Below are 25,369 nucleotides of genomic sequence, written 5' to 3'. Positions count from 1 at the left end.
CACAGCATTAGATTCTTCTCAAAATATATTCTCTTGTATTAAAACAGTACATACATTATCACAATACAGTATATAAAAAGGAATAAAACTTAATCACTCTTAACCAAACCCAAAGGTTTTTCAAATTTTTTCTAGATGGATTGACTTATACACTATGTGACACTGTTTACATCATAAGGGGTTGTGTTCCTATTTGTTTTTGGAATATTTGCTCTGAATAAAATTGTGAATAAGGCAATGAAGCAGAACCTTCTCCTTAAAAACTCTTAATGAAAAAATAATATAAATAATAAAAAGAAAACTATTATGTCTTTAGAGTTTCTGGGATCATATTGACATCCCTCTTGTTTGCATTGTATTAATTTACACCTTCAGAATTGTGCTGTGATATTTAGCTCATTGTAGCAAATGCATTGTTCACAAGCAAGCAACCCACCCGCTTAAAACCCGAGCCACAACCTCAGAAAGTTCCACACAAAAGGATGGGGCATAGAGGAACTGAAACAAAATGCTGCCAATATGTGCCAATAGGAGAACGGATCAAACTGCAGAGGACGCACATATGAATTCACATATGTAGATGCATGCATCCACACCCATCTTAAACTCCCCCCTCCTGACTTACCCTATGACAATCAGTTCTGGCTCCGTCTCTTGCTGATGAGGGCTAGCAACACCAGGCAGGCTGCAGGCACATCGTACCCCACTAGCAAAACGCATGAAAAACACAGCCCAAGAAGCCCCCGCTGCTCCTCCCTTTGAACAAACTCAGCTCTCTCCTCTCTCTCTCTCTCACTCTCGTTTATTCCCAGAGAACCCTTTCAATTCTGCACGTGGTCGTCTGTCTCCTTCCCAAAGAGAGACTAGTGAATATGCATGCATGCCAGTGCCTTAAAGTGTGTGGTGTGGGAGTGTAAACGAAAGAGGAGGAGAAAGGAGGAATGGCTGCAGTTTTAAGCTTCCCCTAGTGTCTTCTCCAGTTCTGCTTCTTCGTATATTCTCTCCCAGAATTCTCCTTTCAAAACATGTTTACCAGATAAAAACACATCTATGAAAGATTGCAAGAGTCAAAATCAAAGGGAATAAACAACAGAAAATAGATCTGCAATTTCACTGGGGCATTTGAAATCTGCAAAAAAATATTGATTTCTATATTTCTGAAGCTAAGAATATTATCTGCTGTTTGGCTATAATGGCAATATGGTTTAGTCTGAAAATGAGGAAGGCTGCCTCATATTTCCAGGTTTCATTAAAATCCATGCCCCCCTTTCTCTGCTCCTCCCACAAAATGTTTTTTTAAAGAAAACACAGATACAGACCCACACATCTTCTCTATATATTTATGATTAGGTTAAGTGTAAGAGTCTTTATACCATTTATCAAAAAACAAATTGATTGGCTAGGGATTCTTTTATGCTCATTCTTATATCCTGCTTACTGAAGCACAAAGTTGTCTTACTGATCATTTTTACAAGAGATGATCTCATACTGCAGCCCTTTTCTCATCCCTAGCCTACCTTGGAAACAGCCTAAATTCATCCTTAGCTGTTTCATTTTTAAACTAAATTGCTTTGTCTTCTTTCAACAAGGGTCTTAACATATAAATATTCTATATTCTCCCCTTCCCCGGTCATTGGAACTGTCATCCATTACTTGGGGTACAAAAGAAAGTGGACATCTGGTTTTTGAGGAAGCCTCTGCCTATGTAATGTCTGAACCAGGAGTCACAAAGTGGCATTACAGCATTCCTTATAAAGTGCCAATTTGGTATAGAGGTTAATTTCATGTTTAGGATCAGGAGACAATGAATTCAAGTCTCATCTTATTCACAAAGGCCAACTGGGTGAATTTGGGCCAGTCACTCTCTCTCTCAGCTGAACCCAATTCACAGGATTGTTGTTTTTGTGGGAAAATGAGTAGTTGGATATTTATTTATTTTATTTGTCATACAAATATAGTATTGTATTGTAGTATGTTTAACATAATATGAGTATAAAGTAGAGATAGAAAAGATAAAAAATACATTAGGACAGAAACGGTAGGCACAAAGGTGCACTTATGCACGCCCCTTACAGACTTCTTAGAAAAGGGGAGAGGTCTATTGTAGACAACCTAAGGTTGAAGATTTTTGGATTGAGGGAAGAAACAACAGAGTCCGGTAGTGAATTCCAGGCGTTGACTACTCTATTGCTGAAATCGTATTTTCTGCAGTCTAGTTTGAAGCGATTTACATTTAGTTTGTGTCTATTGCATGCTCTTGTGTTGTTGCTGTTAAAGGTAAAGTTTGCTGCCTTGTATTATTTCTAAAAATTATAAAGGTGAGATACAAATAAATGAATAAATAAAAAATAAATAAAAATAACATTCCTTATATCCAGTGGCATACAGATTAGTACACTTGTTATTAAATGTGTCCAGTCATTTTACAAAAGGCTGGTAGGTCTGTCTGTAAAAAAAAAATTAAAAGGGAGTAAGCTGATCGCTGATATAAGCCGGATAAAAGCTGATTCTGTGCTAAATAAGGGCATTACAGATTTTCTGCTGACAAGGGTTTCTGCATAGCTGTGCCTTCTACTCTTTTTAAGACTTGGAAGAGAGATCATGCTACTCTAATGACATGCTACATATTCCATGAGATGCTTTGAAATGCTGCCAATTGTGCATATTTCATGAGATGCTTTGAGGTGCTACATTTAATTTGTTTGAAAAAAATGGTGAGCTGGGGTGAGATTGGCAATAGTTCTACCAATTTGCCTTCTAGGATTAGTACACCTATATCATAGTTAGTTTCATTTGTTGACATCATTTTTTAAGAAATGGGTTATAAAATAGATGCAAAATATCTCAAAGTCAGTTATTTGATCTGAATATATTCATAGCAGATTGCAAATGAGAAATACTAATTTGGTGATGTTTTTGGAACAACTGCACATATAACATCATCACACTGGAGAAAGACAGTTTCCAAATGACAGGTTTTCTATGTTATATTTTGCACCCAATATGGCCATTTTCAATGTCATTGTCAACGGAGCTGGCACGGAGAGTCTGAATTCTAGGCAGAAGATCCACTTGGCAAGAAAATGGATGGGGAAATACTCGATACTGCCATCTGCTATCATCATGTACATCCACAGTGTAATAGATGCAGAGCATAGTTCCATAACACAGTGTGCAAGTATATTTAAGCAATAGCCTCTTGTAAGTGATCAGGAGTTGCATCAATCCAGCCCAGCAGCCAAAAAGGCTGCATAATACAGAAGCCTCTGCTTTTCCAGAAATTGTGGATTCAGCTGCCATGGAGCTTTATTAAACCTTGATAGCATTTAACCTTTATTTGTTTTACATTGCAGACATTTCAAAGCTTATATTTAAGTAGAAGAATCAGAAACTGAAATATGATGAAAATAAAAATCTCTGCTGTATCTTATCCCTTTACTCACTTTGATACTTCCTGAATTTACTTGCTGAGTTGGATCTAAATTGACCAACGCCTAGAATTATGTATTTATTATTTTATTTATTTGTTCGTTTGTTCAATTTTTATGGTCACTCATCTCAGTCAATGACTCCGGATGGCTTACAATTCAAAAACAATATTGCTGTGAAAATTATTAAAAAACATTTTAAAACAATAAAAACAGTACGACCGATGAAAAACGATAAGATCATACAAATTAAATATGCATAGGAGCAATATAGCCAGGAGCTATAGGAACAATATAGCCAGGAAACAGGGCCCTTAATGCCCCAGACTCAGGAACATAGACAGGTTTTTATGGCTTTACAAAAGGTTAATAGAGTTGAAGCCATTCTGGTCTCTGAAGGGAGGATGTTCCCTTCAGATCAGAGCCCATAGCAAAAAAGCTGGTGTTAGAATCCCCACCAGGCAACATTCTTTGGCTGAAGATATACAGCATCTGTAACTGAAGCATACTCATTCTGCTCAATTTGGTTGGATAGGTAAAGATTCTTCAAAAATGTGATCCTTCAGGGGCAGCACCATGTAGAACATGTTACAATAGTTTAAAGTTGAGGTTACAATACCATGAGTTACTGTAAGTAAGGCCTTCTGATCCAGGAATGGATGCATACCATCCAAAGGTGTGCAAAGCCCTCCTAGCCTGTTTGAACAGGTGCAAGAAGCCCAGGAGGACTCCTAGATTATGGCCTGCATCTATCTGGGTAATCTCCATCCAAAACCAGAGATGGAGAATCCTTCCAGTGACTTCAAATACCCACAGTCATTTCGTCTTGCTGGGGTTTAATCAAACCCAGTCCCCAACAGCCTCCAGAGGGACTGGGATAGGATATCCACAGCATCATTCAAGGGGTTTTATTGTTTCCTGTTTTTATTTTGAAACACCAATCCCCATATTTTACAGCTCCAATGTGATTTCCTGGTTTGAAAATGTTATGCCTTAAGATTGAATGTGTGTCCATGTGCATTTTGGAGGAACAGGTCAATTCCTGTTTTGCAAACTTGGCCACTTTCACATGTATGGACTTCAGCTTTAAGAATTCTCCAGCCTCTGCCCACACACATTAAAGTTGCCAAGTTTTAAAAACATCGATTTAGACTCCAGTCTAGAAGGGTTAATAGGGCCAACATCAATCTCCATGTTGTGTGTATGCATGTGTGTGTACTATGTACACAGAGAGAGAGAGAGAGAGAGAGAGAGAGAGAGAGAGAGAGAGAGAGAGAGAGAGAGAGAGAGAGAGAGAGAGAGAGAGAGAGAGAGAGAGATTTCACTTGAAAGAAAGCCTGAACTTGATTTTAAAACAACCTCTTTTCTTCTTTACCACATTTTTAGCTATGCTGGAATGACCAGCCCTTTTTAAAGATTAGCATGACCCTGACCTTGGCTGGATTAAAGAAGCTAAAATATAGTCAGACCTGGTTTGTATTTACATGGGAGAGAACTAGGAAATCTTTGGACTATTGGCCACATGAAAAGTCAAACCAAACACCCCACAGGAAGATAGAGGCTCCCTCTTATTGCTTCCATGTCATCAACACAAGTTGAATTTAACATAAGAAAGGATTCCCCCTCCTCCTTTTTCTTTGGCCAGAATATTCTTTCTTTTAGATAAATATTATTTCTGATGCTTTCTGTTCCATTTCCCTGAGCTTATTTGAATTGATTTGAATTTCCCCTGAACCTAACTGCCAAAAAATCTTAATCAACTTATAGGGCAATTCTGGCTATATTTCTAGCTATTACGAAGCAAATGTTTAAATTCCACTTCTCTGCAAGTTCCAAATAAACAGAACATCTTTTTTCATTGCTGGAATGTCATCTGAATATGAACCCAGGAAATGTAGTTTATTACCTCTGCAGTATCCATGCACTAAAAATATCCAAATGTCCAGTTCAAATCTGTCGTCCCAGTGGATCCCTAAATGATTAATGCACAGAAACCAATCTTCCAATCTAGACCTGGTGCCAGCAATAATTGACTTTCGGTCAGCTTTTGACACAGAATCGAGATCTGAACTGCAGCATAACTTAAAGAATAAACAATAAACAAACTATTTTTGCTGCTCATTAAAATACATGAGAATGCAAGACTGAAGGTCAGGTGCAGTAATCAGTGATATGTTATAAGGAAAATGCCAGCAAGGAGCAGAGTTAGACAGGGATATTTATTGACTCTAGTTTTAGTCAACTGTTATATAAATTCATTAGTACAGTGATGGCGAACCTATGACACGCGTGTCAGTAGCCATTTTTGGTGACACGCGGCCGCCGGAGAAACGGGGAGCTTTAGGGAGTGGCCAAGATGCAAATCTCCCCGCTTTCCAATTTCCCACCGACTGCAAGCAGGTACAGCAAGCGCAATTATTATTATTATTTTTCCTCTCCCCTTAATTTTGTTTTGCATCGATTAAAAAAAAATTGCGCCAGTTGCAATTTTAATTTCACTCCCAGGGCTATTTCCCGGGGGTCCTACTTTGCTTACATTAAGCTGCTCATTCCGTAAACAAATATCGCTCCGCCAGGAAATCTACTCCAACCTCCCCTCCCCTCCCCTCCCCTCCTTCGCTTCTTTCCCTCCACGAGCAGTGCGCGGAGTCCCCTCCCCTTTGGTCAATCGCATTGAGGAGGGCGGAAGAGAAAAATTGAAATCCCTCCGCCAAGATGGGTCTGGTCCTGAGTTTGCAAACCCGGAAGTAAGGTAGCAGCAGCAGCAGTTGCTGCTGTAGTCATAATACAGTAATAGTTGGAACCCCTCGGCGGAGTCCTGCTCAAGGCGCCGTTTCCTCTTATAGCTTTCACAGGAGACGGTGCTAAGGTAAACCCTTTCCGGTTTAAACGTAAAGGATGAGGGGTTATTAATTTGTAATTTTAAAAAATCATGCCGGGCTCGCAAAAAAGAGTCCGAAAAAAGAACTGCATGGACGTCGCGCCGTTTGCTTCCTCTTTTGGCGGCTCGTAACTAGATTTTTACAACCCCCCCACCCCCCCTTGATAAGCTTTTTCTTGAATCCGCTTTACGTGTTAAAAGGTTTAAATAAAAGCACATGCCGGGAGGGGTGGGGACGAGGAGGGGGGAAAGGTTTGAGGAGATCAAGTAGATTGAGAAGTTCAAGTAGATCGAGTGGGTTGAATAGATCACAGTGTCATCCTATGCACGTTACTCGAAAGTAAACCTCAGTGCCGTGCTGCCCAGGGCGCAGTCTCGGATGAATTGATATTTTGACTGCAGAAAAAAAAGAGAGAGAGAGAGAAAATAAAAGGGACCTTTTCTCCCCCACAATGCACCACAAGCTGGGCTGGAGGCACCTGAAAGTGAGACCCCAAAGCTTTATATATATTATATTATTTAATATATACGTATTTATATGTATTTGTATAAATATGTATATATTTATACATATTTGTTATTTAAACTATAAATATCACAAAATTATGTTTTTTTCTCAAGGTGACACACCACCCGAGTTATGCTCGTTTTTTGGGCGAATTTTGACACACCAAGCTCAAAAGGTTGCCCATCACTGCATTAGTAACTCACCCAAGTAACTCTACCTTTCATATAAATGAATCACTGTATGCTGATGGTGCACTAACTCTCTCACTGACTCCTGCTGGCCTTAAAAGAGCCTTGAGACCACTTGTGCATTATTCTATAGAGGAGGAACTAATAAATTACTACAACACTAAGAACTGTACTTTGTCCAAATGCCTAAAATAGACAAGCTAGACTTTGGTGGCTAGTTCATTGAATAGGCTAAGATTTTTATACATTTTGGGATAGATTTGAAAGCATCAGGAAGCAGGAATGTCATCTCTATTATGCATCTCATAATGTTTAGATAGCTGCATGCATTATTCAAAGTTATATTATATGTCTAGAGCAGCAGAGTTTATTCCTGTTGCAATTAAGTTTTTTGCAGCACAGGAGGGATTCAAAAAATTTTCTACTGGTTCTGTGGGCATGGCTTGGTGGTAGTAGTCATGTGACTGAGTGGACATGGTCAACTTGACATCACTTATGACAATACCCACTCAGTCACATGATCCCCACCAAGTCATGTAAGTTCAAGCCCCAAATTGAACTTACAACTATTGATGCTTTTCTTTCCACTTATTTTCTGCCCAGGCCTTGCCTAATCTCTCAAAGGCCTCCTCCTGCATGACACTTGCTCTTTCTTCACCAATTGCATGTGTCGCCCCATTTCCCCTCATTCACAGGCCCCAGCCCTAGCTCCTCTCCAACAACTGCCTCTTTTTGAGGCTTATCTTCTTCTACGGTGGCTGGTCCAGAAGGAAAGCTCTCTTTTTTGGTACAACTGTGAGAAGCCTCCCACCTGCCACCTCTTTGCTAGCCACTTCTCGGAAGCCGCTTCCTCAAATGCATCAAAAAAGCCATTGCTGTGCTGTCACCACCCTGTTCTTTGTACCACAGTAGACAATGTACCCCATTGCCTACTGTGCTGAGGCAGCAGGTAATGGGGCTGCATATGTGTGGATGGCGAGAAGAATAGGGCAGCGATGGCACAGCAGCGGCTTTTTCAGCACATTTGAGACCTCCGGTAGTTTTCAGTAGCCTCCATCCAGCTGCCACTACCAGGAAGTAGCTGGCAAAAAAGCGGCAGCTGAGAGGCTTCTCACAATTGTAGCAAAAAAAAACCTTTTCCGGACCAGCCACCATGCAAAGAAGGTAAGCCAAAGAAAGAGGTGGTCGTGGGGCAGGAAGTGAGCCTAGGGCCTGGGCCTGTGAAGGAGGGGAAATGCATGCAACTGGTAAAGGGAGCAGGCAGTGAGCGCGCTGTGGCTCTGGGATAAGGCCGGAACCAGGAATGGCATGTTCCCTCTAAGCAGCTGAGGTGGGCGGCAAACGGGTGGTGTCTCTGGGGCTAGGCCAGAGCTGGAAAATCGTGCATTCCCTGACCTGGCTGAGGTGGGAGGTGAGTGGGTGGTGGCTCCAGGGCAAGGTCGGTGCTGAGGAAAGGCTTATTCCCTGACTCAGCAGTGGCTTTGGAGCAAGGTAGGAACCAGAGAATGGCACATTCCCCGACCTGGCCGAGGTAGGCGATGGCTCCGGGGCCTTGGGGAATGGTGCATCCCTGGGTCCCCAATCTGACCCAAGGCAAAGGGCATGCAGGCAGCCTGCATTTTTTACCTTTGGTGAGCTGAGCTGAGGCAGTGAGTGACAATGAGGCAACTGGCAAACAATTAGCTGGGTCAACAGCTAATAGCAAAGGCAACATATGTAAGGCAGGGGTGAGTGGAATGAACCCCAAGAAGCTGGAAGGAGTGAGCGGCAAGTAGGGCAAGTGAGCAGGCAGGACAAGAGGTGACCAAGCAATCAGGCGGGCATGGGTGGACCAGCCAGAGGTCATTACGTGTTCGGCAAACCAGGTCAAACTTTCCCTACCAGTTCACCTAAAAACATGCAAACCAGCTGAATACCCCCTCTGGTTTGTGGCTAAAGCCAAGCCCAATTACTACATGGGCACAATTAGGACCATGATTAACTTAGAAAGAAATCAAACATTTTTTTTGAGAAGTAGTTTCTAGGTTGACCACTGTGTTCCAAATTCAGTACTTCATTAGGCAGCAGGAGTCAATAAATGAATTCAATCTCTGTTTTTACTGGCTAAAACTATACTGCAGTCCTAATACATGACCTGTCTAATGCTGGCAGACAACTTCAAATCTTGAGCCACTATTGCTTTACAGTGATACCATCTTAACTTTAGGATCAGATTAAGCTAAAATAATAATAAGATGAAGTATCTTAAAAGTAGAAGGCCAAACATAATTTTTTTAAAAAAAATGTAATTGTAAATAACCAAATTTTAGCATATAACCAGATGGATGGATGGATGGATGGATGGAGATAGAGAAATAGAGATAGGGACAGAGACAGATGATTATACTGTATATTAATCATAGCTCCCAAATTTAGGAGATCCCTATCTTTAGGTCGGTTTAATGTTCTCCTCAAACTGTTTGAAAGGAAAAAAATAGGATTTCTTATATATTGCCCCTTACATGGGTGCCATAGAAACCACAGCCCACGTACTTTTGTGTTGTCAGGGACAATCCTCGGCAGTTGATTGCCCCCCTTTTATCTAAATTTCCAAGGTACTTTGATTATTTTAATTGCATTCATTATTACATAATCACGATAAATTATCTCTCTAAAAATAGCATAATTCTGCTACTTTATATGTAAGTTTTGCCTATTAATGGTTGCCTTAATGGTTGCCGACAGTCTTTGATGTTAGGTGTTTCACTTTGCTTCATTTTATTGAATGTATATTTTATTGGTCAATGACAGAAATAAAGTTTTTGAGCAACTTTCTGCCTGACTTAGGTACCAGCCCAATCTATATACAGTAGCACCTCTACCTAAGAATGTCTCTACTTAATAACTTTTCTAGATAAGAACCAGGTGTTCAAGATTTTTTAAACTCTTCTTAAGAACCATTTTCTACTTAAGAACCCAAGCCCAGAAAAATTTCCAAGGAAATTTGAGAGCGGCACGAAGGCCCGGCCAGTTTCCTGCCATTCCCCCTTTAATCTCAGCCATCTCGGGCTTTTCTGGGCTGCCAGAGGAGCCTTTCAGTGGCGCTTAAGGAGGCTTTGGCAGTCCAGAGCGAATGGAGCATTTTCCTTTCTTTGGGCACTTGGAGAGGGAATAAATATCTGCCAGCACCCAGAGAAAAGAAAAGCTCCCTTCGCTCTGGGCAGCCCAGAGTGAATGGAGCATTTTCCTTTCTCTGGACACTTGGAGAGAGAATAAACCACTTCACTCTGGTGACTCCCTCGTGCTGCCTCCCATACACCCAGCGTGAGATTGCCTCCCAGAGCATCTGGACGCGGAAAGGCAAAAGGGGCCGCTTCGCCCCGGCTGGATCATCTTGGCTTTAGCCAACCGAGTAGTCACTACAGTGAAGGAAAGGCACCGGCTACAAAGCGAGCGAGCGAGAGCAGAAGGGAGCCCTTCAGCATGGGAAGGAAGAGGAAGCAGGTAGCAGCAGCTGCCACCTTTCGGTCAAAGGACTGGGAGTTCCCCCCCCCCCTTGCCTGACTGGGTTTCTCTCTCTGGTGCAGTGTATGGGAGGCAGCCTCGTGCCGGGTGTATGGGAGGCGCGTGTTCCTCCTACCTTCCTAAGCCTTAAAGTTTTTGATTTTTTTTATTCCCCTCACCTCACCTTCTTCCTTTGGCAGCGACTGTCCTCCTCCTCTTCTTTCTCCTCCTCCCCCCACGCAAATTCTGAGCTTTTATTTCTTTCCTAATGGGTTTGCACACATTATTTGCTTTTACTTTGATTGCTATGGGAAAAGTTGCTTCGACTTACAAACTTTTCTACTTAAGGACTTGGTCATGGAATGAATTAAGTTCTTAAGTAGAGGTATAACTGTAGTACTAAAAAGTCTGGTATCTTTTGATTGTATACAACCTTCAATTGGATGGAATAATATATCAAAGGACAACAATTTTTGAATCCTTGAACCTCAAGCAGACTAATTTAACAGAATGTATCCAAAATCTGGGATCCATAACACCTGTGCAATTAAAATCCAGCAAAGTTGTGATTGCTACGCTACCATGCTGCTCCACTGCCATACATCACCCATAGTCACATGAGTCATTTCTACCCACCCTGTCAGTGTCCTACAAAGGAAGTCAACGAGGAAGCCAACAGGAAGTTGAAAGTTGTTCCAGGTCCCAAGTTTCTTTGCCTACCTGTAATCATTCTACTTCTTTGTTTAAGTAAGAAAATATCTCTAAAACAATAACCCAACAGGTCATGGATTGCCTGGTGGCATGCTCAAGCACTCCCAATGCATGACAACATCCTCCACAGTTTCACAGAATTTAACTTGTGTCTAAGACGCGATGACACTATTTGTAACTGGTGTGTTGTTTGTTAACTGAAATGACACATAAAGTAGCAAAGAGGCGGGGAAATCGTTCAATTATATTCCCCATGCTGGTTTTTGAGCTAGTCCCCTTTCTCTCCTTTTCTTTTTCTCACTTAAAAGCTATTGTTATCTGGCCCGTGTGCGGCAATAGCAGTAGGCAAAAGGCAACTCTTTTTTAACAGAATAGCACAAAAAGGGAAGTGTCAAATGATCTCAGATCCAACATGAAATTCCTCACTGAAACTAATTTCAGTTTAATCACGCTTCTGCTGCACTGCATATAGGTAGGTGTGCCAGTTCCCTAAACACGATAAACCCTCTGAGGTTAATTTAAAGATTACTTTATTAGGAACACCAGCAGTCCCGGCAAAATGTTTCTCTCAAATTGCAGGCTAATAGGTCTGTCCCGCAGGGAGATGAACAGTTGTCTGCACATCTATTTATCTCCGTCCTCTGCCTTTTATCCCCAGAACTAGGTTGGGGCTTCGCTACCAGTGGTGGCTTTCTTCCCAAGGATCAACACACAGATTTTCACTGCTCTGCTCTCTTCTGCCCTCCTCATATTCACCCATCAGGCATTGGACCCAACTGTTCCTCCTCTTCCTCATCAGCCACCCCCAGACCTGTGAGTTGTTGACTCTCCGTATGAAGACTACCCCAGGCTCTGCCCCCCTCTCTCTCTCTCCCTCTCTCTCTGCCAACTCCACTCCCTCTTACCCTTCAGAGATCTAAGGTTGCCTTGATGCTGATCCTGACTCCCATGCAGCGGTGGGCTATGAGCCGGAACACTAAATTGCGCTCACCGCCGTGGCTCGTACATTCTTGTGGGACCAGCGTGATTCCAAAACATATGAGGAGGAGGTATGGGACCAGTGGTGGGACCAGTGTGATTTTGCTGCTGCACCTGTGGAGGAAGCAAAATCGCACACAGAATCGCAGATAAGCCCGTGTTTCGGTGAGGTTTTTTTGCTTCCACGCATGCTGAAACACGGGCACATCTGCTGCTCCAAGCACAATTTTGCTATCTCCACAGGTGCAGCAGCAAAATCATGCTGGTCCCACCAATGGTCCCATGCCTCCTCCTCAAATGTTTTGGCATCTGGAGAGGCAGACAGCCGATAAGCCACAGCAATAGTATTCATGGTGCCACATATAGTGAAAATGAAATACAAAGGGTTTTTTTTTTAGCTGCAGAACCTACATTGTTTTTATTTACTATATTGTATCCCGCCCTGAGTCATTTCGAGAAGGGCGGCATAGAAGTCAAATGGATGGATGGATGGATGGATGGATGGAAGGAAGGATGGATGGATGATGGATGGACAGTTAGTTAGTTAGTTAGTTAGTTAGTTAGTTAGTTAGTTAGTTAGTTAGTCGTTAGATAGATAGATAGATAGATAGATAGATAGATAGATAGATAGATAGATAGATAGAATAGCAGTTTTCATAATTTTCCTCGGTTTGTGTGGCTGAATTCTGTTGGTTTGGGGTAGATTCAACTTCTGAGACAATCCTTCAATAAACAATAGAACTGAGAATTCAGATGACAGAAGTTAGAAGGAGATGGGCATGTTATGAATCTTGTAAGGCAGACAGGGAAATATCTATGTGTGCACACACAATCTTAATATGTATTGAGCCCAAATTTGGCCATAGATATTTTCCTGGGTAAGGCAAAGAATGAAATTATATTTTTCCCATTATGATATAAATTATGATGAACATTTATTATGATTAACCTTAATACAGATGGTCTTCAACTTACAATCAACATTTCAGCCCAATATTTATGTTGCTAGGTGAGAAATTTGTTATGTAAGCTTTGTTCCATTTTACAACTTTTCTGGTCACATTTGTTAAGTGAATCACTGCAGTAGTTAAGTTAGTAACATGGTCGTTAAATGAATCTGACTTCCTCACTGACTTTGCTTGTCAGAAAGTTGCAAAATGTGATCACATGACCCCAGGACACTGCAACCATCATTACTATGAATCAGTTGTTAAGCATTCAAATAAAACAACTGTCATAAGTGTTTCAAATGGTCGTAAGTCACTTTTTAGTGCTTTTGTAACTAAATAAACTGATGTAAGTTGAGGACTTCCTGTACTTAAGAAAGGAAGAGCACAGACATTTCATTTCAGTTCTGATTTCTACATCCAAATCAACACATTATTAAAACAAAGTAAGGATAACAGGAACATGTACAGTATTAAGATATCTTGATGAGATAATGCAATGCTACCACTAGATGTCAGTGTTTATATACATATTAGACTGCAGAAAAATCTCCACTGAATAGATATTGGAGTGCAGCCATTCTCATTTCACTCTTTTTTGTTAAAATCAGCCCTAACATTTCTCTTATCAGCCTTTTGATAAGTTAATTTTTAAAGGCAATTTAAACAATTGGATTAATCATTATAAAATAAATGTCATTTATTTATATTAATTATATGTTTCTACTATGCTCATTTTTATTTATAATATTTATAGATAGTGCTTATATGGAAATGTATCAATGGAAAATGACTGCTACATATTTCATATGTAAATAATTGATAAAAGTCAAGGAAAATGCAATTAGCTTAATTAACTGTTACACAAAGGAGACTAATTAGTATCTTGGTAGAGGTGTTTTATTTCTTTGGGATCAGATAGGAAGCGTTTACTCCAACAAGATCGGGTATCTCTAAAAGAGAAGAGATAACGGGTTGAATAAAAATCTTGGAAAAGGTTCATGTGCATCTAATAATATATGCGAATCCAGTGTTATAATCACGTGGAAACTCCTAATATTAAGATATAATAATATATGCGAATCCAGTGTTATAATCACGTGGAAACTCCTAATATTAAGATATAATAATATATGCGAATCCAGTGTTATAATCACGTGGAAACTCCTAATATTAAGATATAATAATATATGCGAATCCAGTGTTATAATCACGTGGAAACTCCTAATATTAAGATATAATAATATATGCGAATCCAGTGTTATAATCACGTGGAAACTCCTAATATTAAGATATAATAATATATGCGAATCCAGTGTTATAATCACGTGGAAACTCCTAATATTAAGAGTCTCTTCTTCATTAAGCTCACCAATTATAGGTGCTATTAAAACCTGGGTCAGAACTGGACCCTGTTTGGGACTCCATGTAGACTGAAGATAGACTGGAAGTGAGTACAAATCCTTTCTCACAACATTTATCACTTGAATGAACTAGATTTCATATTACCATGGAACCAGATGAACACCAATGGGTCTCATTATATCAACATTTTAAATGATACTTCCCATTGATAGAACTGATAGTAATTGCTGTTTCACACCAAAAAAGGGACAGAGCTTCATGCTCCTTTAAAACTAGGTACAGTGGTACCTCTACCTAAGAACACCTCTACTTACGAACTTTTCTAGCTAAGAACCTGGTGTTCAAGATTTTTTTGCCTCTTCTCAAGAACCATTTTCCACTTACAAACCCAAGCCTCCGAAACTGTAACCGGAAAAGACAGGGAGAAGCCTCCGTGGGGCCTCTCTAGGAATCTCCTGGGAGGAAAGAAGGCCAGAAAAGGTGGGCAGAAGCCTCCATGGGGCCTCTCTAGGAATCTCCTGGGAGGCGACAGGGCCTCTACCCTCCCTGTGGTTTCCCCAATTGCACGCATTATTTGCTTTTACATTGATTCCTATGGGAAAAATTGCTTCTTCTTACAAACTTTTCTACTTAAGAACCTGGTCACAGAACGAATTAAGTTTGTAAGTAGAGATACCACTGTATTCCCCAAATCAACACAGACTGTGGAAACTTCACACTGGACTTCAAGCATCTGCAGTTTGTGATTCTCCATTCTTCCTCCATACTCTGGGCCCTTGGTTTCCAAATGAGATGCAAAAGTTTCCACAGTCTGTGTTGATTTGGAGAACCATGTCATTTGCTGGTGTTGGTCCACTGTGTTTCATTAAGTCCAGGGTTCCACAGCTGAGCTTTATGGTGATGCTAACTTAAATTTTCCAGCAGGACTTGGCACCAGCCCACACTGCCAAAAGCACCAAAACTTGGTTCAATGACCGTGGGGTTATTGTGCTTGATTGGCCAGCAAACCCGTCTGACCTGAACCCCATAGAAACTCTATGGGGCATTGCCAAGAAAAAGATGAGACTGAACAATGCAGAAGAGCTGAATACTATTATTGAAGCATCCTGGTCTAGGGAACTTTACTAATTTTAACTTTACTAGTTAAAATTAAGAAAAAGAAACATCAATTAAATCATCATATACTGTATAATTTACAATAAGTAAATATTGTAAGACCAACTCTTCTACATGTATGTAGTTCTAAAACTTTAAGCCATGACTCTGCTGACACCTAATTCTCACAGTACTGTCTAATGACTAAGGATATCTATGCATACAAGTCTAATAAATAATAATAAATAATAATGTTGTATGGCTGTACTAATATTATTATCCTTTTTATCTTCCTTATTAACCTATCTTATTGGTATTATTATGATTATATCACTTAGTGGTTTCCATGTATACTGAGAGCACCAGAAACTAATTCCTTGTGTGTCTAATCACACGGTCAAATATTCTCCCCTCCTTGCTTCCCTTTCCCTTCCCTCCTCCTCTCCTCTGCTCTCCTTCTCTCCCTTCCCACCTTCCCCTCCCCTCCCATCCCCTATTCTATTCTATTCTATTCTACTCCACTCCACTCCATTCATTCCATTCCATTCTGCTCTATGCTAAGCTATGCTATGCTGTACTACGCTACTATATTCATTTTACTTTATAAGCATTTGGGTCTAATCTGTGCTTCGTCTTCTTTTGGATCATTTTCAGTAGCACACAGAAATTTTACTTTTAAAATTAAATTAGTGTTAAATTCAATACATTGCCAGAGAACTTTCTGACTATATTTTTAATCAGATAAACAGATGCCTAGCACACACATAGCTGCCAAGAAAGCATAGACTGAAAGTGTGTACAAATTTGACTTGGGCTAAGAAGAACTATGATGATAAATATTTCATTAGGACATTTCTTCTAAAGCTTAAGTGGGATTGTCTAATTACAAAAATGCTAATGTGATAGTATAGCCTTTCTTTTTCTAAGACGTGTATCTTATTTCTTTTTATATGTCATTTTCTTTTTAAAAAGCAGTCATCATGATTCTTACACAGGATTTTAATAAGAATATCAGTATGATTCTGTAAAATATAACCAACATAACCAAGTATTAAAAATAGTCATAATAGTCATAATAAAGAGTACTTAGCAAAAAGTGTACTTAAAAAACCAATCAGTTGTTAATATAAAAGAGGAACTCATCTGTATAAAACTTTTTAAAGGAATCCCAATTGATCATATTTAGATCCACTAAAATGAATTGCTATTAATTTAAAGGGCAATCCATGCTGTTAGAGCTACTTTACGTAAAAATTAAACTGAATGTAAATACTCTTTATTATGATGGATTTAGAAATTAAAGGTTGGGAATGGCTCTAAAAATAAAGTACAGTGTTCCCTCGATTTTTGCGGGTTCGAACTTCGCGGAACGTCTATACCACGGTTTTTCAAAAATATTAATTAAAACATACTTCACAGTTTTTTCCCTTATACCACAGTTTTTCCCGCCCGATTGACGTCATATGTCATTGCCAAACTTTCGTCTGCCTTTAAAAAACATTTTTTTAAAATAAACTTTAATAAATAAACATGGTGAGTAATAATCTAAATGGTTGCTAAGGGAATGGGAAATGGTAATTTAGGGGTTTAAAGTGTTAAGGGAAGGCTTGTGATACTGTCCATAGCCAAAAATAGTGTATTTACTTCCGCATCTCTACTTTGCGGAAATTCGACTTTCGCAGGCGGTCTTGGAACGCATCCCCCGCAAAAATTGAGGGAACACTGTATTTCATTAAACTATCTTGAAATGAAAAACCAAATTGCTTAGTAAATGTTCACTGAGATTAGATTACATCTAGGGATTTTTGACATAAGCAACCAAGAACATAATTTCATGCTAAGGAATTGACTTGACCTGAAAATCTGCAGGAAACTGTAATAGTTGGCCACATTAATATGGCCACCGATACTCTACTTGGAACCTATCAAACATCCTTATTTTCAGATCCCTTAAATTTCAAATAATAATAAATATTGTCATGTTTCAGAACAAACAAGTTTCATCTTAAGAATGCCTCTGCTCTATTCTGACAGACTTTCTTAGAAATTATAAAGGATGCAGCCAAGCAGTACTTTGTTGGCAGTATGCCATGTGTCCAGCAATATCCAAAGGTGAACTAGGTAGATAAAGAGGAGACATCTAGAAAGTAGGGAGAGATAAGGAACAAAGTCAGCAGCTTGCTTCCCAATAAATGATTTTTTGAAAAAAAATGTGCAGCCCTAACTTACTTTAGTGTATAAAAGCAATCCCATAAATTACAATCTGATTTATTTCCAAAATTCTCAGAATGAGATTGTTAGAGGCTCCATGAAAAATATCAGACAAATATATAGAAGATTAATTGAACGAGACCAGTAAATAGAGACCAGTAAATAACTAATTTATAAATCTGGTGAAAACTAGTGATTCAAGTATCTTAAGGATCTGTTTAGTGAGGATCTGAACAAGAGCTGAAAAATAATTTATATTTTTCTGTCCGATTAAAGCAAGTCTGATTACACTGTGCTTACACACCAGCAGCTGCAATTCAACCAATTGTCAGAAACATTTGCAAAGCACCGTTATCTCTCTCCCTCTCTCTCTCTCCCTCCCTGTACCTCTGCTTCCAGAAGAATGCATATGGACAGCATGTTTTATACCCTTAGCTTCTTTATTGCTGGAAGAACCTGACTCACTACCAAGCCTCCTTTCTCTCAGCCTTCAATTTGCAATGACATAGAAGAGAGTTCACACTTATAGTTTCTATTGGTATTCTGAAACCTCTAAAGGTTCGCAGTATTGTTAGGCAGTTCTGAAACTGGAATACAGTGATCCCTCTATTATCGCGAGGGTTCCGTTCCCAGACCCCTCGCGATAATCGATTTTTCGCAATGTAGGGTTCCGGAAGTAAAAACACCATCTGCGCATGCACATCCTTTTTTCCATGGCCGCGCATGCACAGATGGTGGAGTTTGCGTGGGCGGCGGGGGAAGACCCAGGGAAGGTTCCTTCGTCCGCCTAGCAGCTGATCTGCTTGGCAGCGCAGCACCAGCGAGGAGCTGCCCACGGAAAGGGGAAACCCGGATCTTCGGCTCCTCGCTGGTCCCCAATTCCGCCAACATCAGGCTCTCCACACGCCCTTTCGCCGTAACACGAGAGCCTTCCGAAAACTCTTTCCGAGCGCCTCAGAGCAGCACCCCCACCCCTCTTTGATTCCCTCAACCCGCCCGGCCCCTCGCTCCCCTTTTCCACACGCGTCACCCAAGAAATGGTTCATCCCGTCTGGGCTTCCCCCCCCTCCTCTCGCTCACGCTCTCCCCCCCCATCCGCGTGCGTATGTGTGCGCGCGCGCACCCAGGCGCCTCCATCGCGGCGGGGACCGCAGCTGCGGGGCTACCCGTCGTCGACCCTCCTCCGGCAGCTTCCTCCCGAGCCCCCACACACATACGACGGAGAAAGCGGCCACTTCAGTCTTTTTCCCGGGGGGTCGTCGTCAAGCTCACCTCCAACCGAGAGAGGAGTCCGCGCTGCTCCGGCTGCCGTGTCTCCTTCTCCCTCCTCCTCCTCTTCTTCCCCGCTCTTCCATCCTCCGCCGCCGAGGTCACCAGGAAGGGAGAAGAGTCAATGAACGGCGCCAGCCGCCGCCTCGCCCAACGCAAAGCGCGAGAGCCCAGACCCGGAGGCAACCCGCTCGCTGTCCGCGGCGCTTCAAGTTTCTCCTCCCGGAGGCGTGCTCGGTGCTCGCTGCAGCCGAAGATCCGGGTTTCCCCTTTCCGTGGGCAGCGGACGAAGGAACCTTCCCTGGGTCTTCCCCCGCTGCAGCGAGCGCCGAGCGCGCCTCCGGGAGGAGAAACTCGAAGCGCCGCGGACAGCGAGCGGGTTGTCTGGGCTCTCGCGCTTTGCGTTGGGCGAGGCGGCGGCTGGCGCCGTTCATTGACTCTTCTTCTCCCTTCCTGGCGACCTCGGCGGCGGAGGATGGAAGAGTGGGGAAGAAGTGGAGGAGGAGGGAGAAGGAGACACGGCAGCCGGAGCAGCGCGGACTCCTCTCTCGGTTGGAGGTGAGCTTGACGACGACCCCCCGGGAGAAAGACTGAAGTGGCCACTTTCTCCGTCGTATGTGTGTGGGGGCTCGGGAGGAAGCTGCCGGAGGAGGGTCGACGACGGGTAGCCCCGCAGCTGCGGTCCTCGCCGGGATGGAGGCGCCTGGGTGCGTGCGCGCGCACATACGCACGCGGATGGGGGGGAGAGCGCGAGCGAGCGAGAGGAGGGGGGAAGCCCAGACGGGATGAACCGTTTCTTGGGTGGCGCGTGTGGAAAAGAGGAGCGAGGGGCCAGGCGGGTTGAGGGAATCAAAGAGGGGTGGGGGTGCTGCTCTGAGGCGCTCGGAAAGAGTTTTTGGAAGGCTCTCGTGTTACGGCGAAAGGGCGTGTGGAGAGCCTGATGTTGGCGGAATTGGGGACCAGCGAGGAGCCGAAGATCCGGGTGGGGAAACCCGGATCTTCGACTCCTCGCTGGTGCTGTGCTGCCGAGCAGATCAGCTGTTAGGCGGCCGCTCGAGAGCAAGAGGGGGAGAGATAGAGAAAGAGAGAGAAGGAAAGAAAGAGATGAGAGAGGGAGGAAGAGAGTGTGAGAGAGGAAGAAGCAAGATAGAGAAAGAGAGAAAGAAAGAAAGATGAGAAAGGAAGGAAGAGAAATGAGAAAATGATTGAAGCGGAGAATGACAGGAAAGAAAGAGAAAGAGACAGAGAAGTGACTCTTGGTGATGACGTATGACGTCATCGGGTGGAAAAATCGCGATATAGCGTTTCGCGAAGAACGAGATCGCGAAACTCGAGGGATCACTGTATAGTTAGCACTGTAGGAAATGTAGAGAGGCTACCTGTTTATATTGTCATTCCTTAAATTATATAACATGACCTTGTAATGTGACTATTCAAATTTATTTAGAGGAACAACAGGAAAACCGTAAACCTTTACCCCATTGAAGTATAAAGGAACATAAAATGAAATAAAATTTGGAGCTTGAGGGTATTAAGGAGGCTTTTCAGGTTGGGAGATACTAACACGAGAAGACAAGGGAAACAAGAGCCATTATTGTATTTACCCAAGTTTACAACTCCCCATCAATAAAATACTGGGAATCTAATAACATTCCATTATGATGTTATTATTCGGAGAAAAAAATTAATAAGCTTTCTGTAAGTAAAAAAAAGTCCATCCACCAAAAAACTAGCAGGCTAAGATCTACACCTGTACAGAAGATTGAGGAAAGCTAAGTAATGATGGATAACTGCATTTTGTTCAATGAGACTTGTTTACAGAACAGCACAATGCCAAATTGGCTTTATCTCCATGACAACCTTATCTGTTTTCCACCCATAAAGAAACACAGCAAAGAGAATCAAGACAATGCATCATTGCACCCAACAGATCTTCCTTGTTCACGGCAAAGGACGTGAACTAATTTTTCACATTAGTTCCACTAATTTTAGAATTACAGTCCAATTTGTAATCTATATCCATTATGAATGGTTGGAGGGGAGAAAGTTTTTACTAAACAGTCATTTCTTTGTACAGTAATTAAAAGAAGTCTAAATATATGCCTTTGCTGAGCTAATGATGATATGTTTTCTTTTAAAACATCAAGCAATTTTTTTTAAAAAAATCTGAAAGCTAGCCCATATTGGTTCCTGCTCCACAAGGATTGTGACTTAGACACCAACAGACATGTCCGGTATATACAGTTTCAGTTTGATGCAATATGGCAAATAAAGTTCTTCCATTTCCTGATTCTTTTTCAGGCCTAGCTCTCAATGCAGTAAATGGAACACCAGGACCAGCAAGATTGCTCCTTATCCAATGACCTTCTTGTGGACTTTTCAACCATTTAAATAAGATTTTTGGATCATTGTTACTGATCCCCAAACAGGTTGCTAAAGTATCGGGGCTCATTTCTCCTGGCTTTAATCTGGCACCTTTTCAAACCAGAATTCTCCTGAATTCTCTACAACAGTGATGGAGAACCTTTTTTTTTCTCAGATGCCGAAAATGTATGTGCATGTGCTATTGTGCATGCGTGAGTGCCCCTATCATTCAGTGCCTGGCAATGGCAAAAATGGCCTCCCAGATCCTCTGGGGCCTAAAACAGCCCATTTCCCAACTTTTGGTGGGCCCAGTAGGCCCATTTTTGTCCTCCCCAGGCTCCAGAGGCAAAAATGCTCTCTCCCGTCCCTGGAAAGACTCTGTGGAAGCCAAAAATGCCCTCCCAGAGCCTCCGGGTGAGTCAAAAATCAGCTAGCCGACCCACACATTCACACTGGAGCTGCCAGCAGATATGGCTCTGCGTGCCACCTATGGCACCTGTGTCATAGGTTCTCCATCACTTCTCTACAAGAACCCACTTATGAGTCAGCACAGAGAAGATAATCTACTGTACCAAGTGGAGTAGGTTTGTGATGAGTTTGCACACCATGCATCCTTAAAGGTCTCCTGAAAATGGTAATTTACTATAAATCTCTCATGTCTTCTTTCCAAGCGGTAAAGCAGGGGTCCCCAAACTTGGCAACTTTAAGACTTGCAGACTTCAACTTCCACAAAGAAGAGTCAACCTATTTTCCAAAGCACCTGAGGGTAGAACAAGAAGCAATGGGTGGAAACTAAACAACGAGAGAAGTAACTTAGAACAAAGGAGACATTTCCTGACAGTCAGAATGGTTGATCAGTGGAACAATTTGCCTCCAGAAGTTTTGAATGCCCCAACACTGGAAGTTTTTAAACAGAAGTTAGATAATCATCTGTCTGAAGTAGTGTAGGGTGTCCTGCCTAGGTAGGGGATTGGATTAGAAGACCTCCAAGGTCCCTTCCAACTCTTGTTGCTATTATTATTATTATTATTAATTCTCCGAGTCTTCGGAGAGGGGCGGCATACAAATCCAAGTAATAAATAAATAAATAAATAGCTGGCTGCAGGATTCTGGGAGTTAAAGTCCACAAGTCTTAAAGTTGCCAAGTTTGAAGATCTCTGCAAAGAGAATGGTCCTCTTTCTGGGACTGATCAGAACTTTATATAAATAGGAATGATTCTCCCCAGAGCCTGATTGTAGACTAATTCCACTCCCCACTATCCTGTCAAAGCTGAAGAAGCTTCTAAGATGAAAAGCTAAACGTCTTAAAAAAAAAACCAAACAAACAAGAAAGTCCAGTCGCCTCCTGAAACAGCACCTTTGGGACAAGCAGGGACGACTTGAGAATCTCTACAGCCTGATGCCCACCAGCATTTCAGAAGGGAGAGAAGCACTACAAAGTTCCCGCGCAGGGCCAGGACATCGGGGCTCCCTCAAACTTGCCTGGGCGCCGCAGTTTCTTCCTGGGGATCCGCGTCTGGCGCGCCCTCTTCGCCGATGTCGGGCAAAGTGACGAAGAGCAGCGGTTTGCTCGCGGGCGCGGCCCAAACCCCGCCGGGCTCCCTGGACGAGCGCGGAGAGCCGCTTCCACCGGCGCAGCTGCCACCCCCCAAAGGTTTCGGCGCAGCGGCCCCGACGCCACCAGGGAACGCCCGGGCCGCCGCCGCTACGCTCGCAAGAGAGGTCCCGCCGGCGCAGGCCAAGGCGGCGTAACGGACGGGCAAAGCCGAAGCGCCCGACGGGGACGCCGAGGCTGTGAGGAGAGGCTGCGCTTTCGGCGGAGGGGCGCCGGGGGCGGGCGAATAAGAGGGCGACGAGGTGGAAGAAGCGGTGGGCTTGAAGAGTTTGGCGAAGACGGTGGCCAGGTCCAGGACCGCCACCTTCATGGTGTCGCCGCCGCCCCCGCCGCCGCTTCTCGGCGCCAAGACGGACTTCGGCGGGCGCGGCGGCCAGAGGAGAAACGTCGCGGCTGAGGCGGCTTTGTGGCTTTCTTTTTTGCCAGCGCGGGGCTTCCCTTCTGAGGGGTCTGCCGCACCGAAGACGGCTGGGGACGGAGCGCGAGGGAGAGAGCGCCAGCCCTGCCACCCGGGTTACGTAGGCCTGCCTTTCTGCCTACCCAGGCGCCTTGCCGAGGGCGGGAGCGGCGGTTGCTAAGCTAAACAAAAACCGACCAGGGAAGAAGTCATTGGGCGCCGGGCAGCCCGCGCTCGCCATCGGGAGCGAGGGGCGCGTGGCTGCGCTTCCAGGTTTTGAGGAAAATCTTGGGGGTGGGGGGGAAGCCTTGTGGCGTTGCCTTTCCTCCCGTCCCTGAGACGCCACTTCTTGTGGAGCGGTCCCTCCAACCTTGCCCCTCCGTCGGATGCTTTGAAGGAAGGAAAGCCCTTGGAAATAACCCGCCCGAACTAGCTAGCCGAGTTCGCAAAGACAGACCGAAGACGGAGAGTTATTTTTTCCCTTACTCGCAGACGCATCTTTATACGAACCGTCCTTTTGGGGCCATTGGGAAACTATACACCCTTTTGTGAGAAGGCTCTGCGTGGCTCCCAACCATTTTTTTTACCATGTCCCATCCAAGCATCTCTAAAATCCTGATGCCCCACCCCTCATATAATACTTACTATTCAAAAACTGAACTCTACACGTGCAGAGGAAGCCTAAAAGGCCATTAACTTGGTTTAAACCAATGTTTCCCAACCTTGGCAACTTGAAGATATTTGGACTTCAACTCCCAGAATCCCCCAGCCAGCATTCGCTGGCTGGGGGTTCCTGGGAGTTGAAGTCCAAATATCTTCAAGAGATAAATAGATATGGCAGACAAATATTCATCTTCCAGTGGACTGGACTTGTTAGCCTGCATTGAGAGAAAAGCTTTTTGCCAGGGCTGCTGGTTAAAGGAATCTGAGTTAACTTCAGAGGGTTTGTTGTGTTTATTTTTTCACAAACTTTACATCCATACATATACCATAATATCAAAACATTACTTACTTATACATTTATTCAAAATGTAATAAACAAATATCCTACAACAAATGCACCTTTTGTACTTTTATCTCCCATCTGTTTTCTTTCTATTTTTCCTATTTCTCCCCTCCATTTCCCTCTTCCCCCTGCCTTCTTTCCCCCTCTCTTCCTCTTACCTACTTTCCTCCTACCTCTCTCCCCTTCCTTTCTACTTCTGGTTCCTCCCTCTTGTCTTTCCCTGAATACTTTTCATTCTAATCCTTTATGTGGTTAACAGATGAGCAATCCAAAATCATGACTTTCTTCCAATATCGGTGCTATTCTTAAACTTACAGCTTTCCTCTTATCCAGTTTAAAATATATAATATATTCTTCTGGGTATATCTACTATTGTCTAATGCTGCTTCCTTACCTCCTTTTTTTTTGTTGCCTGAGTCTACCACCTTTAATTTTCAATTTTGTTTTTTTTATTATTTGTTATTGCTTATCTTCCAAAAGTATTCATTGTCTTAATTTTAGGCCATACTCCTCCCTTTCCTCAACCCAGACAAGACGGAGTGGCTGTGGGTCTTGCCTCCCAAGGACAATTCCATCTCTCCATCCATTACCCTGGGGGGGGAGAACTACTGACTCCCTCAGAGGGGGTTCGCAACTTGGGCGTTCTCCTCGATCCACAGCTGACATTGGAACATCATCTTTTGGCTGTGGTGAGGAGGGCATTTGCCCAGGTTCACCTGGTGCACCAGTTGCGGCCCTATTTGGACAGGGAGTCATTGCTCACAGTCGCTCATGCCCTCATCACCTCGAGGTTAGTGCAACGCTCTCTACATGAGGCTACCTTTGAAAAGTATTCGAAAACTTCAGATCGTGCAGAATGCAGCCACGAGAGCCATTGTGGGGCTTCCAATATTTGCCCACGTTTCTTCAACACTCCGTGGCTT

At 42.9% G+C, this 25,369-nt stretch overlaps 1 protein-coding gene across 2 annotated transcripts in view; it reads right to left on the bottom strand.

The window, feature by feature from the left end:
* Positions 1-24,000, bottom strand: part of FAM149A (family with sequence similarity 149 member A) — a 62,901-nt gene extending 38,901 nt beyond the window's left edge. Inside the window, exon 1 of one of the 2 annotated variants that reach the window (XM_070757579.1) lies at positions 22,911-24,000. In XM_070757579.1, coding sequence (XP_070613680.1) covers positions 22,911-23,353 — 443 coding nt within the window. In that variant the 5' untranslated portion in view covers positions 23,354-24,000. Of the gene's footprint in view, positions 1-625; positions 803-22,910 lie in introns of those variants that run through there. The other variant, XM_070757580.1, reaches the window with a different exon arrangement.
* Between the last annotated feature and the right edge of the window lie 1,369 nt (positions 24,001-25,369).

This window comes from Erythrolamprus reginae, chromosome 7, assembly GCF_031021105.1.
Source record: "Erythrolamprus reginae isolate rEryReg1 chromosome 7, rEryReg1.hap1, whole genome shotgun sequence".
Classification (NCBI taxonomy): domain Eukaryota; kingdom Metazoa; phylum Chordata; class Lepidosauria; order Squamata; family Dipsadidae; genus Erythrolamprus; species Erythrolamprus reginae.
Note: the sequence above shows the minus strand (reverse complement) of the source record. Positions and strands in the feature narration are given on the sequence as shown.